The sequence below is a fragment of the Furipterus horrens genome, unplaced genomic scaffold (genome assembly GCF_987537825.1).
Source record: "Furipterus horrens unplaced genomic scaffold, mFurHor1.1.pri manual_scaffold_17, whole genome shotgun sequence".
NCBI lineage: Eukaryota > Metazoa > Chordata > Mammalia > Chiroptera > Furipteridae > Furipterus > Furipterus horrens.
In genome coordinates this window covers 65167490-65187742 of record NW_028327187.1, presented here as the reverse complement: position 1 = coordinate 65187742, position 20253 = coordinate 65167490, and the positions used below count along the sequence as shown (strand labels likewise).

The following is a 20253-nucleotide window of genomic DNA, read 5'->3' as shown; positions in this document are numbered from 1 at the left end:
AACTATAAACAGACTCTCTCTCTGCACATTCCCTATCCCCTCTTACCATTGTAACTTATATGTTTATTCCAATGAACCAGTGAGCTCTAAATGTAGTGAAAAATAAATATATGCAAAGTAGAATAGTAACAAGCTAAAACACAACAGGTAGTATGAATACCAGATATATAAATTATCTGTTGAAGAAGTAGTGTCGATTTAGATCTGCGTATTTCATATTAGTCAAAATACTTTTCAATAAATGAATAATATTTTAAGTATTAATATTATTGAAAAGTAGTCTTCATGACTAAAATTTGTACTGTATTTTGGACTAGAAGATTCAAAGAGCATTCACATTTTTGGTTTTTAATATTTTCAAAAATGTTTTAATAATGCTTCACTGTGCTATTTCACATACATTTTTTTGTTTAGTAGTCACAAAAACATTATGGAATATAGGGACTTTTAGCATCACTATTTTGAAGATGAGAAAGCAATCTTAGAGAGTTTAAGTAACTGATAAAAAAAAAAAAAACAACTTCTAAAATATAGTACAGATGGGATTGGAACCTAGACAAGTCTTCCAAAGCATATGCACTTAACCATGCCACTAAGTGGTCTCACAGTGTATTTCATTGATAGAGAGAGTAATATTTTTGTGACCTTTGAATAAACTTAGGAAAAGTCTTTCGATTTTACCTTCTTAAGCAATATACCAAATGTTGGAGTGCCTCCACCCAGTGACCCCCCCTCCCTTCAGTTGTCCCTCCCCTCTTAGTCCATGCCCATTGGTTGTGCATATAGTTCTTCTCAACCTCTTCCTGTCTACTCCACTCCCTCCTACGATACTTCTTAATTCCTGTACCATCTCACACCCTTTACCCCCTTCCCCCTCCCCACTGACATCCCCACACAATGTTCCCCATACCTATAATTCTTTTCTCACTCCTGTTGCCTACTTATTCTGCCTTTGTTTCAATTCCCTAGCTTCTGTTGTTGGTTGTTGTGATACAGTTTTCATTTTAATGTTCATAGTTTTGATCCTCTTTCTCATAAACAAGTCCCTTTAACATTTCATATAACAGTGGTTTGGATCTGATGAACTCCTTCAGTTTTACTTTGTCCTGGAAGCACTTTCTCTGCCCTTCTATTTTGAATGACAAGCTTCCCTGGAGAGAGTAATTGTGGTTGTATGTTTTTGCTTTTCATTACTTTGAATATTTGCCAGTCCCTTCTTGCCTGCATTTTCTTTTGAGAAATCAGCTGATAATCTTTTTTTTAAATGTTTTTTATTGATTATATTATTACAACAGTTCCAATTTTCTCCCCCTTGCTCCCCTCCACCCATCACCTCCCTTCCCCAGCAATGCCCCCAAGTCCATACCCCTGGTTCGTAAAAATTAACTATCCCCCCCCCTCTCAAATATTAGGACCCTTTGTAATCTTGTAAAGGACAATGGGTGAAGGTCTCAAGCTCCTCTAGCTGCTTCAAGCTGGACATGGTCGTCGTCCTACCTAACCTTGGGTCCAGAAAACCCTATTAAGAGTGGGGGTTTGGAGGGGAGGGTGGCCTTCCCACATGGGGAAGGATCGTGCAGACTCCAGGTCAGTTGGCTGTCTCCAGTCAACGACGTGCTTGGTTTAACAGGCTGGTGTCCTTGTTGTGTTCTGGGGGCAACAGATTTGGCGAAAAGGGTTAAAAGACATCATTCAATCCATAACTAGTAGATGACAAAAGGCAAGGATTAATTTTTCAATGTTTCATATTAGGAAAAAAAAAAAAAAAAAAAAAAAAAGGGCTTCTTTGTAAGAAGGTGTGCTAGGCACATCTCACCTGTCCAAAACCCTTTTGCCCATTATACTTAGTTTGGGCTGAGGTAAATAGTTTAGGTTTTCCCCCTCTCAGACCTCTGGGCCTTTTCTGTCCAAGCCATTAGGATAGAAAAGAGAAACCCGTTTTAAAGTGAAGCCCACAGACCACCCCATTCTTCCCCAACCCAGCCATTTAGTTCAGCCAAACCGTTGAGTCTCAGGAGGCAGCGCTGCAGAGAGGATTAAGTGAGGCTTATGCGTACAGATAATCACTCAGGTAATGCGATCATAGGCTTATGTCCTTTGAAAACAAAAAACACGTATTAATTTATGTAACATAACCCACAAACAAGTCTCTAAATCTGTAAGACTGTCGTATTGGGAAGACATCTAGTTGCAAGGCACTTGAAATTCTATTTTCCTGCAACTTGAATATCTTTGATGATATCACAGACATGGTTTAATTTTCAAGTGAAACCATATTTTAAATGAGAAGAAACTTTTAAGACGGTTAGTTGCCCTGTTTTATACTCTACTACTGATCATTGTGATTTTCCTTGAATAATAATTTTTCTCCCTAAGGTTACCCTCCTTGTCTTTAAAGGGACTACATTAAGTCCATTTTTAATTTATCCTGTTCGTTTGCATAAACATAACAAGAGCAGCAAATGATCACTTATGATCTTTAGTTCTGCTTTGCTGGAATTTACCCAAGGAATATTTGGGGTGACCTTCAGTCTGTTCTTCAGGGCACAGAAGCTGAGCCACATATCCGGCATTCATCCTTGCCTGTACACACCTGTTTTTTCCAAGTCTTTCTGGTTTTTCCTTGTGCCTTAAGGTCCCTTCTAGCCATCTTTCAGGAAAACAACCTTCGTTCCTTCCCTGGAAAGATTGCTGTGGACCGCACAACCAACCATGGTACCAGGCCTTTTATCTCACGGGCTTTTATTACCTTTGAAAGTCATTCCCAGTTCCTCAGGGCTTTTTGGTAACAATCTGAGCCCAAGTATGTTTCCTTTAGGCTTGACATTCCAGTCAAAGACTTGGTCAAAAAAAAAAAAAAAAAAAAAAAAAGGAACCTCTGTTGACAACTGGTCTTATTAGTTCTATGCAAAGAAACTTATGTCATTACTTACTTGTTGAGAATGCCAAACTCTGGAGGGATCAAATAGGGAGAAAAATATACAACGTGAAGGAAAATCTTTGTCCTAATATTCACTGAACTGGCATTTCCATTCTTCATATTTTCATTTTTCCCCCACTAAAAAAAAATTTTGTTTGTTTTTCCATTACATTTGTCTCACTTTTTTAGCCCTCTTGTTTCCCTGCACCCTGTCCCTCCCTTCCCCCACATTTAGTCCCCACTCAGTTGCCCCTGTCTGTGGGTCATTCATATATATATATATATTTTTTTACTTGACCCTTCCCCTTACACCTTTCTTTTCCTCCCCCCCGCCCCCCTTGTTACTGTTAGTCTACTTCTTGTTTACAAACCTCTGGTTCAATTTTGCTCATTTGTTTGTGTTGTTCATTAGTTTCCTGTAATAGGTGACAGCATAAGGTATTTTTCTTTTGTTGCCTGGCTTATTTCACTAAGCATAATTTTCTCTAGTTCCATCCATGTTGTTGCAAATGGTAGAAGTTCCTTCTTTCTTTCTGCTACATAGAATTCCATTGTGTAAATGTACCATAGTTTTTTGATCCACTCATCTACAGATGGGCATTTAGGTTGTTTCCAGCACTTGGCTATTGTAAATAATGCTGCTATGAACATTGGAGTGCATAGGTTCTTTTGAATTGGTGTTTCGGGATTTTTTGGATATAATCCTAGCAATGGAATTGCTGGTTCAAAAGGCAGTTCCATTTTTAGTTTTTTAAGGAAATTCCAAACTGTTTTCCACAGTGGCTGCACCAGTCTGCATTCCCACCAGCAATGCACCAGGGTTCCCGTTTCTCCGCATCCTCTCCAGCACAAGTTGTTTGTTGATTTGTTGATGATTGCCATTCTGACTGGTGTGAGGTGGTATCTCATTGTGGTTTTAATTTGCATCTCTCTGATGGCTAGTGATGTTGAGCATACTTTCATATGTCTATGGGCCCTCTGTATGTCTTCTTTGGAGAAGTGTTTGTTCAGGTCCTTTGCCCATTTTTTAATTGGGTTGTCTGTCTTCTTGGTGTTGAGTCGTATGAGTTCTTTATATATTTTGGAGATCAATCCCTTGTCTGAGATGTCATTGGCGAATATATTTTCCCATATGGTTGGTTTCTTTTGCATCTTGCTGATGTTTTCTTTAGCTGAGCAGTAACTTTTTAGTTTGATGTAGTCCCATTTGTTTATTCTTTCCTTTATTTCCCTTGCCTTAGGAGATATATCAGTGAAAATGTTGCTACGTGGGATATCTGAAATTTTCTTGCCTATTTTTTCCTCTAGGACTTTTATGGTATCACGGCTTACATTTAAGTCTTTGATCCATTTTGAGTTTATTCTGGTGTATGGTGTGAGCTGGTGGTCTAGTTTCATTTTTTTGCATGTCCCTGTCCAGTTCTCCCAACACCATTTGTTGAAGAGGCTCTTTTCATTCCATTTGATGTTCTTTCCCCCTTTGTCAAATATTAGTTGACCATATGAACCTGGGCTTATTTCTGGGCTCTCTATTCTGTTCCATTGATCTATATGTCTGTTTTTATGCCAGTACCAGACTGTTTTGATTACCGTTGCCTTGTAGTATAGTTTGATATCAGGTATTGTGATTCCTCCTACTGTGTTCTGCCTCAAAATTGCTGTGGCTATTCGGGCTCTTTTTTGGTTCCATATAAATTTTTGAAGTATTTGTTCTAGGTCTGTGAAATATGTTGCTGGTATTTTAATAGGGATTGCATTGAATCTATAAATTGCTTTGGGTAGTATGGACATTTTAATGATGTTGATTCTTCCCATCCATGAGCATGGTATATGCTTCCATTTATTTGTATCTTCTTTAATTTCTTTCTTCAGTGTTATGTAGTTTTCTGTGTACAGGTCTTTTACCTCTTTGGTTAAGTTTATTCCTAGGTATTTTATTTTTCTTGTTGCTATGGTAAATGGGATTTTTCTTTCAATTTCTATCTCTGAGTTTTTATTGTTGGTGTATAAAAATGCCTTCGATTTCTTAATATTGACTTTGTATCCTGCTATTTTGCCCAATTCACTTATTAGATTGAGTAGTTTTTTTGTGGAGTCTAAAGGATTTTCTAAGTACACTATCATGTCATCTGCAAATAATGACAGTTTTACTTCCTCTTTTCCAATTTGGATGCCTTTTATTTCTCTTTCTTGTCTGATTGCTGTGGCTAGAACTTCCAAGACTATGTTGAATAGGAGTGGAGAGAGCGGACATCCTTGTCTTGTTCCTGATCTCAGGGGGAATGCTCTCAGTTTTTGCCCATTGAGTATGATGTTGGCTTCAGGTTTCTCATATATGGCCTTTATTATGTTGAGGTATGCTCCCTGTATTCCCATTTTGCTGAGAGTTTTTATCATAAATGGGTGTTGTACTTTATCAAATGCTTTTTCTGCATCTATTGATATGATCATGTGGTTTTTGTCTTTCATTTTGTTTATGTGGTGTATCACGTTTATTGATTTGCGAATATTATACCATCCTTGCATCCCTGGGATGAATCCTACTTGATCGTGGTGTATGATCTTTCTAATGTGTTGCTGTATCCGGTTTTCCAATATTTTGTTGAGGATTTTAGCATCTATGTTCATCAGCGATATTGGTCTGTAGTTTTCTTTCTTTGTTGTGTCTTGACCTGGTTTTGGAATTAGGGTTATACTGGTTTCATAGAACGAGTTTGGGGGTCTTCCCTCTTCTTGTATCTTTTGGAATAGTCTGAGGAGGATAGGAGTTAGTTCTTTCCTAAATGTTTTGTAGAATTCACTTGTGAAGCCATCCGGTCCTGGGCTTTTGTGTGCTAGGAGTTTTTTGATTACTGCTTCAATTTCACTAGCTGTTATTGGTCTATTCAGACTTTCTACTTCTTCTTGATTCAGTTTGGGCAGACTGTAGTTTTCCAGGAATCTGTCCATTTCCTCTAGGTTGTCAAATTTCTTGCCATACAGTTGTTCGTAATAATTTCTTATAATTCTTTGTATTTCTGTGGTATCAGTTGTGATTTCTCCTCTTTCATTTCTGATTTTATTTATTTGGGTCCTCTCTCTTTTTTTCTTGATGAGCCTGGCTAAAGGCTTGTCAATTTTGTTTATCTTTTCGAAGAACCAGCTCCTACTTTTGTTGATCTTTTGAATTGTTACTTTAGACTCTATGTCATTTAATTCTGCTCTGATCTTGATGATTTCCTTCCTTCTACTTGATCTAGGTTTTGCTTGTTGTTCTTCCTCTAGTTCTTGTAGCTGTAGGGTTAAATTTTTTATTAGAGATTCTTCTAGCTTTTTTAGGTAGGCTTGTATTGCTATGAACTTTCCTCTTAAGACTGCTTTCACTGTATCCCATAGGTTTTGGGTTGTTGTGTGTTCATTATCATTGGTTTCCAGGAACTTTTTGATTTCTTCCTTGATGTCATTGTTTACCCATTCATTATTTAATAGCATGTTATTCATTCTCCATGAGTTTGAATGTTTTTGAGTTTTTTCCTTGAGGTTGATTTCCAATTTTAAGGCATTGTGATCTGAGAAGATGCTTGATATAATTTCAATTTTCTTGAATTTATTGAGGCTTGTTTTGTGTCCTACCATGTGGTCTATCTTTGAAAATGTTCCATGTGCACTTGAGAAACATCTATATTTTGCTTCTTTGGGGTGTAAACTTCTATATATATCGACTATGTCCATTTGATCTAAAGTGTTGTTCAGTGCCTCAATATCTTTGGTGTTTCTTTGCTTTGAAGGTCTGTCCATTGTTGACAAGGGGGTGTTAAAGTCCCCTACGATGAGTGTGTTGCTGTCTATATCTTTCTTGGAGTCTTTCAAAATTTTCCTTATATATTTGGGTGCTCCTAATTTGGGTGCATATATATTTATAAGGGTTATATCTTCTTGATGGATTTTTCCCTTAAGTATTATGAAATGCCCTTCTTTGTCTCTTTTTATGGACTTTGCTGTGAAATCTGTTTTGTCTGATATAAGTATTGTTACCCCCGCTTTTTTTTCATGTCCATTTGCTCGAAATACTTTTTTCCATCCCTTTACTTTCAGTCTGTGTAGATCTTTTGTTCTAAGGTGGGTCTCTTGTAGACAGCATATATGTGGGTCATTCTTTCTAATCCATTAAGCTACCCTATGTCTTTTAATTGGAACGTTTAATCCATTTACGTTTAAGGTTATTACCGATAAGTACTTATTCATTGTCATTTTTCCCCTTTGTACTCGTGTTCTTCTCTGTCTCTCTCTGTTTCTTTATCTTCTTAGAGCAGACCCTTTAGCATCTCTTGTATTGCTGGTTTGGTGGAGATGTATTCTTTTAGTCTTCCTTTGTCTGAGAAACTCCTTATTTCGCCTTCCATTTTGAATGAGAGCCTTGCTGGGTAGAGTATTCTTGGTTGTAGACCTTTGTTTTTCATTGCTTGGAATATTTTTTTGCCATTCCCTTCTGGCTTGTAGTGTTTCTGCTGAGAAATCTGAGGATAGCCTTATTGGAGCTCCCTTGTATGATCAGCTGATAATCTTATTGCGACCCCTTTGTACATAATTCTCTTCTTCTCTCTTGCTTTTTTAAAGATTCTCTCTTTATTCTTAATTTTTGACATTTTGATTATAATGTGTCTTGGTGTGGTTCTCCCTGGGTCCAGTTTTTCTGGAACTCTCTGTGCTTCCTGGACCTGTAAGTCTATTTCCTTCCCCAAGTTCAGGAAGTTCTGCTTCATTATTTTTTCACATAATTTTTCAATTTCTAGTTCTTCTTCTTCTGGCAACCCTATGATTCAGATGTTGGCCCACTTATAGCTGTCTCATAGGTTTCTGAGCCTCTCCTCATTTTCCTCACTTTTCATTTCCTCTTTCTGCACTGGTTGACTGTTTGTTCCTTCCCTGTGTTCTGATTTGTTGATTTGATCCCTGGTTTTCTTGCCCTCACTACTAGTTTCATATGTGTTTTCATTCCTTTCAGCAGGAGTAGCCTTTATTCCTTCCCTGTCTTATTTAAGATCTGCTATTAGGTCTGTAAGCATTCATATAACCAAAGCTTTGAACTGTGCCTCAGAAAGGTTTCCTATCTGCTCTGCCATTAGATTAGATATTTGCTGTCTGGTCAGCTGTGTCACCGGGATCTCTATCATGATCTGTGGCATCCTGACAGTTTTTTGTTTACCTTTGCTTCCTGGGTAGAGCTGTCACACCTCCTACGCTATAGGGGGTGGAGAACCATGCACTCGTCACTTCCGGGTGACCCTTCTCATCACGCTGTGGCATTTTGTGTGGGGGCAGGGGTACAAGATGGATTCCTACCGTTCACTCTCTGCTGGCAAACTGGGAGCCTCCTCCTCCATCCCCACCCCCTCTGGCCCTCACCGTGTGAGGCAATGGGGGTCTGTCTTCCCTGGTGTTGGAATCGTGAGCTGATGGGTTTGGTCTGTAGCCAGGGGTGCCCCCCAGGTGCTTCTCACCTCCCCTTAAATACAGGTGTCTGTGCTTACCGCCTTCCCACCGCCATCAGCACAGCTGCTGCCGTCAGCACAGTTTGACCTCTCTGCCCCAGCTTCGCACCTCCTACCCATCTGGACGAGCACTACTTCTTTATAACTTCCTATATTGGACTTCCAATGTATGAAACTTCTGGTTATTTCTGGTTTTGTGGTATTTGTATTCCTTCTTAGTTGTGGAGGGAGATGGATCATGTCAGTCTAGGCCTCCATCTTGGTCGGAAGTAGCAAATAGTTATTTAGTGTTGACTATATACAAGGTACTTTGCTAAGTATTATGGATGACAGAAAGATAAATGAGGTAATCTAACTGTCTTCAGAGAATTTTTAATCCAGAAAGGTGTGTAAGCCATATGTGACAAGAAGTAATAAGAGATAAAAATACATGGGAATTCAAAGGAAAAATAACTCATATTTGGTTGGAAGGCTCATGGGAAAAAACATTAATGGAGCAATTGACTTTCAATTTGAGCCTTGAAAGGTTTAGGCAGATGGAGTTGGGGTTACCTTCTGGAAGGAAACACATATTAACTAATGCAGGGAAGTCAGGAAGGATACCAGGAAAGAGAATTTGTCTGATTTTTACTGGAACATATCGTATAAGGCCTGAGGCTGAGAAGGTAAGCTGATACTAGATCAAAAGTAACTTTTGAAATATGTTAGGTAGTCCAGAGAAAAAGTTTGGGCAGTAGGCTGATAAAGTACAATCTAGTTCGTTATTTTGTAAAATGAATAAAAGAAAAAATGAAGCTGCAGAGACCTGCATTGGTAGGCTCCTGGCATATTAACAGAAAGGTAACTAGGACCAAACTAGAAGGTTAGCAGACAGTGGAAAGGAGGGCGAGGCATGTGGGAGTCATTCTAGAATAGAATATTCATGACTGTATAACAAAAAGTCGAAGGAAGCTCTGCAGGATCAGTCTTCTAGCCTTCTTACCACACATGGGACTTATTTCTTGCTACTCACCCAAGCCCGCTTATCCATCCCTGGTCACAGGACAGGTCTTCTTCCAGTTCCTGGTATTTTCCAAGCACTCTAGGCACCATCTTAGTACCTGATCTTCATTCACTCCCTCTACTGGGAAAGTCCTCACTTTCTTCAAGGCTCTGCTCAAATACCACCTTATCAAAGAATTTTTTCCTAACCACACATGAAAAGATAACATGTTGGCACTTCTTATTCCACTTACCAAGGTTTACTTTTGTTCATAGTACCAAGATAGTGGCATTTTATTACATATTTATGTGCTTATCGTCTGTCTCCCTCTTTTGAGATGGTAAACTATATGAGGGTAAGGGCTTAGTTATGTTGCCTGTTATATCTCTATCAACTAGAACATTCTGGTACTTTACAATCACTCAATAAATATTTATTGAATACATGAAATGAATAAATGCAAAAATCAAAGAGATGGGGGTATTTCAAGTCTGAATGATTAAAAGGATAGTCGTGTTATTAACATAATGTGAAGGAATGGAAGAGGAGTTGATTTAGGGAAGCAGCGGCACAGAGGAAGATAAATTTAGCTTATAAATTCAGGTTTAAGTCTATGTTGCTGGTGAAACAACGAAGGCAATGCTGCGGAATGGGCAATTGAAAAAGTGAAGAGAAGTCTGAGGTTGAGGTAAGGATCTCAAGTCATCCTCACAGAGGACGCTTGAAGCAATTGAAACAGAAAAAAGAACGACAAGCAATATAGACAGGATTATCATAATTGAAATTGAAAATTTCATTTTAAGTAGTTCTTGTTTTCAATATACGTTTGAATGTATACTTATACATATTTTTTTGTTTATTTATTTCACAGCTGGGTTAACAACTTTGGCTATGAAGGTCTTGGACTCTTATTGGATGTGCTGGAAAAGCTTCTGGACAAGAAACAGTAAGAATAAACATGAAAAAAATCACCAAATGGGAAATGTTTAGGCACAACATAATGGGTTTTTTTTTTCTATTATTCAGGCAAGAAAATATCGACAAAAAGAATCAGTATAAACTTATTCAGTGCCTCAAAGCATTTATGAATAATAAGGTAAGTAGTGTTTATTTCTGCCTTTGTCACAAAAGGTGAGAACTTGCCCAACAGTATGAAAGTATGAAACACATAAAATAGTGCGTGTGCTTATTCAGTTACAAAAGGGCTATTATGATGCAGATCATCATGTTTCATGTAAATAGTATTTAAAATATATTTTGCTTCACAAAATATTTATTGGTAGTTTTTCTCAATCAAGTCTTATTTCCCAAATTAGACAATACTATTCTTTCTATTATGGTAGAAGGAAAATTTAAATGTCATATGTTGAATACCATTTTCTTAGAAAGTGTTTTCATTCTTTGGAAAGGAAAATTCCAAGCCACAGTTTGACTTGTTCACTAAGAGCATTATAAGGTTAGGATTTCTCTTCCTTTTTGTTCAATTAATGTCAGTTAACATGCATAAAAGGCATTTCTGGAAAATAGTGGGGCTTTTTTATTTGCATTATAAGGGAATCAGTGAAATAGTCTAGACATAGGTTTTTCTTCTCAAAGTAATCTTTTCTCAGGTTATGAAGTTACAGGTTTTTTTTTTTTAAACGATTTTGTTACTATCTTAGAAGTGATTTGCTCTATATTTCTATAGGTAAAATACCCCTAACTAAATCACTAACTACATAATTCCCTTTAGGTGGTGTTTTAATAATCTCAACTTATTAATAGAGATAAGTGATTATAACAGTAAACAAAAACTTGCCAAATATGATATATAGTTATTAATAACCAATACCATAAGATTGTCTTAAGTAATCTGCAAAGGCTTTCCTAAGTATATGGGATTATATGTAAGTATGTATATACAGCGTGGTGTAAAGGTAGGTTTACAGTTTTGAGTATGCAAAATACTTTTTATTCTTGCAGTATTATTTATTGGTTATTGTATTATTTCCATATGAATGTGATGATTCAACTTAGATTATTCTGAACTAAGGTTAAGCTTTAGTTAAGGGCTTGTTAATGTCTTGCACATAAAGGCTCAAATGTGAATAAATGGTGGATTTTTTAAATTCATAGGAATATGAAAGTGTAGGCCTAAACTATGTGTTCAAAATAAAAATGTACAGTGAGTGATATATCTATTTCATGTCGTAATAAATTGTCATGATCAAAGAATAAAACTTTCATATGAAATGACTTACATATCAAATTTGTTGGCCCCAAGAAGTTTATATTACCTACATCAAAAATTTTTTCCTTATATAATGCATGTCACAATAGGATCATTAAAAGCCACCCATTGCTTCTTAACTTCCTTTGCGTAATATTGCTTTGATGTTTAGGTTTATGGTTTTTTATCACTTCTCACATCTTGATTTTTATTTTCAGTATGTCCCTATATATTAGAAAATACTTAAAACAATCAGTGGAAATTAAAAAAATTTAAATTATTTTACACTCAGTCTCATTGATTTTTAAACTTGTTATTTTAAGTTTGGTAATTGCATGGTTATCATAAATCTCTCACTTTTACACCTGTGCTTTTCACTTATTTTTCTTACTACTTATTATCTACTGGCCACCTTTATACATACATATCCCTTCTGCTTTCTTTGCTCCTTTTAAATTTTGTCTTCCATTTCCTTTTTTTTTTTTTTTTTTCTCTGTGTATTTTCTTATTTATTATGACCTCTGGTAAAGTCACATTTAGGAGCTTTAGCTGTTTTTTCCCCAAGGATTCTTTTAGTACTTAAATTAACAATCATGAAAATATTTATATACTTGGTACTTAGTTTAAGGTTAGCTTGAAATGGCAATTTTGCTCTGATAAAATGTCAGATTTTACCATTAAACTGCAAAAAGAAGCAAACATATTTCATAAGAAATCTGAGAAATACTTTGTGGGACAAAGATCAAAGAAAATATTACCTTCTTAATGTAGTGAAAACTCAAGATTTAGGTTTTCTTTAAAATTTCTTGACTTATTCATTCTTATAACGCACACCTGAACACACATATGCAAGAAAAATAAATGAAAATATTGTCTTCTCTCTCTAGTTAAATGTGACACTTACTGAAATCTAGGTGTCATTTATTTGGGTTCATAGCTTTTGGAAAGCAGCACAGCAGCCTGAAAGGTGGAGGATAAGAGGGATAATGTAAAGGAACATCTGTACAGAAGTTTATTGCTTAAACTGGCATATGGTATACAAAAAGTTTTTCAACATTTTACCCTTTTTGTTCAGCTTAATTTTTCATACACATTGCTTGTTTGAAGAAAATTCATATAATTAGTTAGAAACTCATTATGAAGGTATGGATTTTTAGGAAATCACTGTCAAGTTGCTTTTTAAAATGAAAGATATGTTCCAAAGACATCTTCAATGAAATTACTTATATTTTTAGTTTGGATTGCAAAGGATTCTGGGAGATGAAAGAAGTCTTTTACTCTTGGCAAGAGCAATTGACCCCAAACAACCCAACATGATGACTGAAATAGTAAAAATACTTTCTGCTATTTGCATTATTGGAGAAGAGAACATGTAAGTATTGTTGTTATTATATTAACTGCATGGAAAATGACACTTAAGAAATTAACAAATTCTACTTTTGTTCTGTTTCTTTAGATAACTTGTATGAAAATAATAGGAAATTTTAGGAAAACATCAGTAGCATTTTTATCTTATCTGTTTACATTTTAGCTCTTTTTGATGTTTGAAAAATAGCTTTAAACAGATAGAACCCTAACAGGAAATTCTTCCTATTTGGATTCAAAGTGATTGAATAGAATTTTGTCTAGGTGAAGGTAAAGCGATTACTAAAATATTGGACAAAAATTAGAGAGTAAATTTGGCTAAACACACACACACATTAACCCCTTCACACATACACCCTACACACATGCACATCACAAAATTGGCCTCCTTTAACTAATTGAATTAACTAGATGCTTTTATTTTGTACTATTATTTATAGCATTATTTTACTTTATCTGCCTATGGTAAGGGGAAATAAAAAACAATTATTTATAGAATGAAATAAACTAACCTCTTAAAAAGAAATAACAAGGCTGTTTTGCCAGTTTTTCAAAGTGTATGTAAAAATGACACTTGCTGACCATGCATTAGATCATTTCTTCTTATGGAAAAAATATTGAATCAGAAGCAAAATTTTAGATTTGATGTCATTAATATCTCTAGTTAATAGAAAACCATTGTGATAAAGAATGAAATACCTGCTAAGGACATGGACTAAAATGTTTCTTCTTTTTTTAAATTGTTTTTTATTTTATTGTTTTTTTTCTAGTACCATTTAGTCCCCACATACCCTCCCCCACACACAATCACCACACTGTTATCCATATGCATGAGTCCTTTTTCCTTTTTGCTCAAACCCTCTACCCCCTAACCTCCCCCACACCCCATTAGTTGTTATTCTGCTCTTTCTCTGTGAGTCTTTCTCTATTTTGCTTGTTAGTTCAGTTTGTTCATTAGATTCCATATATGAGTGAAATCATATGGTATTTGTCTTTCACTGACTGGCTTATTTCACTTAGCATAATGTTCTCCAGGTCCATCCATACTGTCACAAAGGGCAAAATTTTCTTTTTACCACCAAGTAACATCTCATCTTGTCCCATAGTGGTTTTATCCACTTACCCACTGGTGGACCCTTGGACTACTTCTAAATCTTGGTGACTGTAAATAATGTTGCAGTGAACACAGGGGTGCATATGTTCTTTTGAATTAGTATTTTCAGTTCCTTCATGTAAGAACATAGTCACTCAGAAGGCCATTAAGATGTGGTGAGCAGTAAAACAGTTTAATGGGAGAATCAGCAAGTGGGGAGGGAGCCCAGCCATGGGCAGTCCAAGCTTACCAAGCGGGGAGGGAGCTGTGCTGTGGGTGGCTAGTACTCCAAGCTTCTAGGGGAGAGAAGGGTTACTTTATAGGGGAAGAAAAAAAGGATTTTTGAGCTTAGTCGGCCGTTAGGTTATCTCGCAGCTGCGGGTACAATGGGCTGATGAAAGCGGAACACGGTTTTAGTTTATTTTAAGTTTAAATCACCCCATTATCTCCCAGGCAGTTGCAGGCGGGGAGCTCTGAAACATCGTTATCTCCTAGGCATCTGCAGCTGGAGGGGAGGGGACCATGGGAACTGGGGATGTCACTTTAGATATATGGGGCCTGTCCAGAAGGTATCTAGCCATGTAATATGAAAAGTAGAGACATTGATTGAAGAAGATACAAGATACAAGAAAACATTGTACATTGGAAAATGACACCTCAGTCCCCTTCAAAGTAGGCACCTTGACACCTCATACAGTTCCCCCAGTTGCCATCAGCTGCCTGTCATATTTTCCTGAATCTCATCAATGGTCTGAAATCTCTTCCCTTTCAAATGCTCTTTTAGTTTTGGGGAAAGCCAGTAGTCACAAGGCACCAAATGTGGGCTGTAGGGGGGCTGAGTCACCTGGGTGATTTGATGTTTCGCCAAAAAACTCTTCATCAGCCATGATCCATGAGCGAGTGCATTGTCTTGATGAAGCTGCCAATCACCAGTTGCCCATAGCTGCGGCCTTATGTATTATCCAGATAGTTTTTGCGGAGCAATGTTCAAGCTTAATGTAGACTTTGATGCAGATTTGTTGCTGTACTTGCTCAGTCATTTTGAATGCGGTGACCACACCATACACAGGCTCACTCAATGGCATCTACCGTCCCCACTGATGAGTACATAGAAGTCAGGCACACTTCAGTACACTCTCCTTGGCTGCAAGGTTGCATTGATATTGGGCATTCCATTCATGGTATATTAACAATGGCTGACATTTTTCCAGACAGACCTTGTATTCCCAGCAGTGGGATCACTGGGTCAAAAGCAGGTCCATTTTTAATTTTTTGAGTAATCTCCATACTGCTTTCCACAGTGGCTGCACAAATCTGCATTCCTACCAAAAGTGTACTGGGGTTCCCTTTTCTCCACATCCTCCCCAGCACTTATTGTTTGTTGATTTATTGATGATGGCCATTCTGACCGGTGTGAGGTGGTATTTCATTGTGGGTTTAATTTGCATCTCTCTGATGATTAGTAGTGTTGAGCATCTTTTCATAGTCTATTGGTCATTTGTAGGTCCTCTTTGGAGAAGTGTCTATTCAAGTCCAGAAATCAGTTGTATTTTTATATGCTAAAACTGAACAACAGAATGGGAAATTAAGAAAACAGTCCCATTCACAATTGCTACAAAAAGAACCTAGGAATAAACCTAACCAAGGATGTAAAAGACCTCTACTCAGAAAATTATAAGACACTGAAGAAAGAAATTGAAGAAGATACAAATTGGTGGAAGCACATACTGTCTTCATGGATAGGAAGAATTTACATCATAAAAATGTTCGTACTACCCAAAGCAATATATTGGTTCAACATAATTCCTTTCAAGATTCCATGATGATTTTCACAGAACTAAAACAAATACTTCAAAAAAATTTTTATGGAACCACTAAAGGCACCGCATAGCAAAAGTGATCCTGAGAAAGAAGAGCAAAGTTGGAGGAGTCACACTACCTAATATCAAACTATACTATAAGGCCATAGTAATCAAAACAGTATGATACTGGCATAAAAACAGATACATAGATCAACAGAACAGAATAGAGAGCCCAGAAATAAAATGTTTCTTCTAAGCACTTTGTTGTGCCAGTAATAATTTCAATTTAAATCAGAATGGGCCTATACATAGATTTAAGAGTATTCTAATTATCAACTTTTTCATACCAGCTAGTATAAAATGAGATGTTGCTTAGTGCTGGCTAGTGTCCTTACAGTCCAAAAGATAAACACTAAACAGAAATATTATTGTATAGCATTGTCTTATCTCAATGTGACTAAACTATAAATGAGATAACATATGCAAAAGTAAGATTTTCTTTGGTTTTATAGAAAAAATTGGTCTATACATGGGTAAGAAATGTTTTTCTATTCAAATAGATTTTTCTTTCTTTTTTTTTTTTTTAAATATATTTTATTGATTATGCTGTTACAGTAGTTCCAATTTTTTCCCCTTTACTCCCCTCCACCCAGTATCTCCCTCCCCCAGCATCCCCCCCCAAGTCCATACCCATGGTTCGTAAAAAATAACTATCCCTCCCTCTCAGATATTAAGACCCTTTGTAATCTTGTAAAGGACAATGGGCGAAGGTCTCAAGCTCCTCTAGCTGCTTCAAGCTGGACATGGTCGTCGTCCTACCTAGCCTTGGGTCCAGAAATCCCTAATAAGAGTGGGGGTGTGGAGGGGAGGGTGGCCTTCCCACATGGGGAAGGATCGTGCAGACTCCAGGTCAGTTGGCTGTCTCCGGACAACGGCGTGCTTGGTTTAGCAGGCTGGCATCCTTGTTGTGTTCTGGGGGCAACAGATTTGGCAAAAAGGGTTAAAAAGCATCATTCAATCCATAACTACTAGGTGGCAAAAGGCAGGGATTAATTTTTCAATGTTCCACATTAGGAGAAAAAAAAAAAAAAAAAAAAAAGGGCTTCTTTGGAGGAAGGTGTGCTAGGCACATCTCTCCTGTCCAAAACCCTTTTGCCCATTTTATTTAGTTTGGGCTGAGGGAAATAGTTTCTGTTTCCTCCCTCTCAGACCTCTGGGCCCTTTCTGTCCAAGCCATTAGGATAGAAAAGAGAACTCAGTTTTAAAGTGAAGCCCACAGACCACCCCATTCTTCACCAACTCAGCCATTTAGTTCAGCCAAACTGTTGAGTCTCCGGAGGCAGCGCTGCAGAGAGGATTAAGTGAGGCTTATGCGTACAGACAATCACTCAGGTAATGCGGTCATAGGCTTATGCCCTCTGGTTCAATTTTGCTCATTTGTTTGTGTTGTTCATTAGTTTCCTGTAATAGGTGACAGCATAACGTATTTTTCTTTCGTTGCCTGGCTTATTTCGCTAAGCATAATTCTCTCTAGTTCCATCCATGTTGTTGCAAATGGTAGAAGTTCCTTCTTTCTTTCTGCTACATAGAACTCCATTGTGTAAATGTACCACAGTTTTTTGATCCACTCATCTACAGATGGGCATTTAGGTTGTTTCCAGCACTTGGCTATTGTAAATAGTGCTGCTATGAACATTGGAGTGCATAGGTTCTTTTGAATTGGTGTTTCAGGATTTTTCGGATATAATCCCAGTAATGGAATTGCTGGTTCAAAAGGCAGTTCCATTTTTAGTTTTTTGAGGAAATTCCAAACTGTTTTCCATAGTGGCTGCACCAGTCTGCATTCCCACCAGCAATGCACCAGGGTTCCTGTTTCTCCGCATCCTCTCCAGCACAAGTTGTTTGTTGATTTGTTGATTATGGCCATTCTGACTGGTGTGAGGTGGTATCTCATTGTGGTTTTTATTTGCATCTCTCTGATGGCTAGTGATGTTGAGCATATTTTCATATGTCTATGGGCCCTCTGTATGTCTTCTTTGGAGAAGTGTTTGTTCAGGTCCTTTGCCCATTTTTTAATTGGGTTGTCTGTCTTCTTGGTGTTGAGTCGTATGAGTTCTTTATATATTTTGGAGATCAATCCCTTGTCTGAGATGTCATTGGCGAATATATTTTCCCATATGGTTGGTTTCCTTTTCATCTTGCTGATGTTTTCTTTAGCTGAGCAGAAACTTTTTAGTTTGATGTAGTCCCATTTGTTTATTCTTTCCTTTATTTCCCTTGCCTTAGGAGATATATCAGTGAAAATGTTGCTACGTGGGATATCTGAAATTTTCCTGCCTATTTTTTCCTCTAGGACTTTTATGGTATCGTAGACAGCATATATGTGGGTCATTCTTTCTAATCCATTCAGCTACCCTATGTCTTTTAATTGGAGCATTTAATCCATTTACATTTAAGGTTATTACCGATAAGTACTTATTCATTGTCATTTTTCCCCTTTGTACTCGTGTTCTTCTCTGTCTCTCTCTATTTCTTTATCTTCTTAGAGCAGACCTTTTAGCATCTCTTGCATTGCTGGTTTGGTGGAGATGTATTCTTTTAGCCTTCTTTTGTCTTGGAAGCTCCTTATTTCACCCTCCATTTTGAATGAGAGCTTTGCTGGGTATAGTATTCTAGGTTGTAGGCCTTTGTTTTTCATTGCTTGGAATACTTTTTGCCATTCCCTTCTGGCTTGTAGTGTTTCTGCTGAGAAATCTGATGATAGCCTTATTGGAGTACCCTTGTATGTTATTAGTTGTTTTTCTCTTGCTGCTTTTAGGATCCTCTCTTTGTCTTTGAATGTTGCCATTTTAATTATGATGTGTCTTGAGGTGGGCCTGTTGGGGTTCATCTTCATTGGGACCCTCTGTGCTTCCTGGACTTGCGTGACTCTTTCTCTCGTCATGTTAGGAAAGTTTTCTGTCATTAGTTTTTCAAAGAGGTTTTCTATCCCTTGCTCTTCTTCTTCTCCTTCTGGAATTCCTATGATACGGATATTATTACGTTTCATGTTGTCCTGCAGCTGTCTTAGAACCTCTTCAGTCTTGTTCAGTCTTTTTTCATTTTGTTGCATTGTCTGGGAGTTTTTGTGTAGGTTGTCCTCCAGCTCGCTGATCCGATCTTCTGCTTCCTCTAGCCTGCTTTTAATTCCTTCTACTGTGTTCTTCAATTCAGAGATCGTATTTTTCATTTCCTCCTGGCTCTTATTGATAGCTTCTATGTCCTTTTTCATGCTCACGTAATTTTCTGTGAGTTCCTTGTAGTTTTTCTGGAGTTCTTTGAAGTTTCCGCTGAGCTCATTCAGCTTCTCCATAATCCATGTTTTGAATTCCATATCTGATAGTTCGCTCCCCTCTATTTCATTTAGCACTCTTTCTGGGGATTCTACCTTTCCTTTTGATGGGAGGTTGTTTCTCTGTCTCCCCATTTTTTTGACTCCTATTGTTTGTTGGTGCTTCTTGGAATGATCTGCACTTCCTGGATCTGCCTCTGGTGGCGTCAGATCATGTACCAGTCTGGCCCTAGGCAGCCTGTTGGAGACTTCCAGGGATCTACTGCTGTTGTCTGTCTTCTTTGATTGTTAATCTATTCAATCTGTGATTAGCTGTCAGGCTTAAGAACTGTGGGTGTGGCAGCTTAATTCCTGTAGGCAGGGCTTTTGCTTCCCCTCAGGCTGACGCCACTTGGAGGGGAATGGTCTACCCGCAGTACTGGGGATGAGTCAGCACTGGGACCCAGTCAGCTGCTCCTCCAGTTCTCCCCTCAAAGCCACCGTGCCAAATTCTCCCCAAGTGTCTCCAGTCCTCTCTGCCTTCCGTCTGCTTGAGCCCAGGGTAAGTGGTGGCCAAAATATTTTCGTATGTGATCCACTTAAGAGCTCTTTTTCTCCTGCTGTTTCTCTCCGGCTAGCAAGAAAGCCTGTGGCTTTTCGCTTTTCACAGCTGATACTATTTTACTTTCCACTCTGTCGCTGTAGGCTGGGAAGCCCAGCTGGGGGTTTAGACCCTGCCCTTCTCAGGGGGAATCCCCGGCTGCTGAGCTGTTTCTCAGTCCCTTCAGCAGCCACCCGTGTGAGCCCAGCCAGCCCTTCCGCGTCTCCGCACTCCCTACCGGTCACGTTGTGATGTAGCGGCCTTTTCTGTCTCTCCGTGGTTATAAGACTTCTTTCCAGCTAGTGTTCCGTTGGTTATTCCAGATGATTTCTCCAAAATTAAGTTGTAAATCCAGACTGGTCCTGGGAGGAGGTTAGTGTAGCTTCCACTTACTCCTCCGCCATCTTGGATCTCCCAAATAGATTTTTCAATACCTAATCCATATAATACAACCTACCCTGCTATACTTGTTATGATTTAAATATTATGTCATATACAGT

At 37.8% G+C, this 20253-nt stretch overlaps 1 protein-coding gene across 2 annotated transcripts in view; it reads left to right on the top strand.

The window, feature by feature from the left end:
- DIAPH2 (diaphanous related formin 2) overlaps positions 1-20253 on the top strand; it is a 1048823-nt gene that overhangs the window by 243823 nt on the left and 784747 nt on the right. For both annotated transcript variants that reach the window (XM_090264504.1, XM_090264503.1), the window contains 3 exons: positions 10245-10319; positions 10400-10469; positions 12818-12954. In XM_090264504.1, the coding sequence (XP_090120630.1) occupies positions 10245-10319; positions 10400-10469; positions 12818-12954 (282 nt within the window). The remainder of the gene's footprint in view (positions 1-10244; positions 10320-10399; positions 10470-12817; positions 12955-20253) is intronic.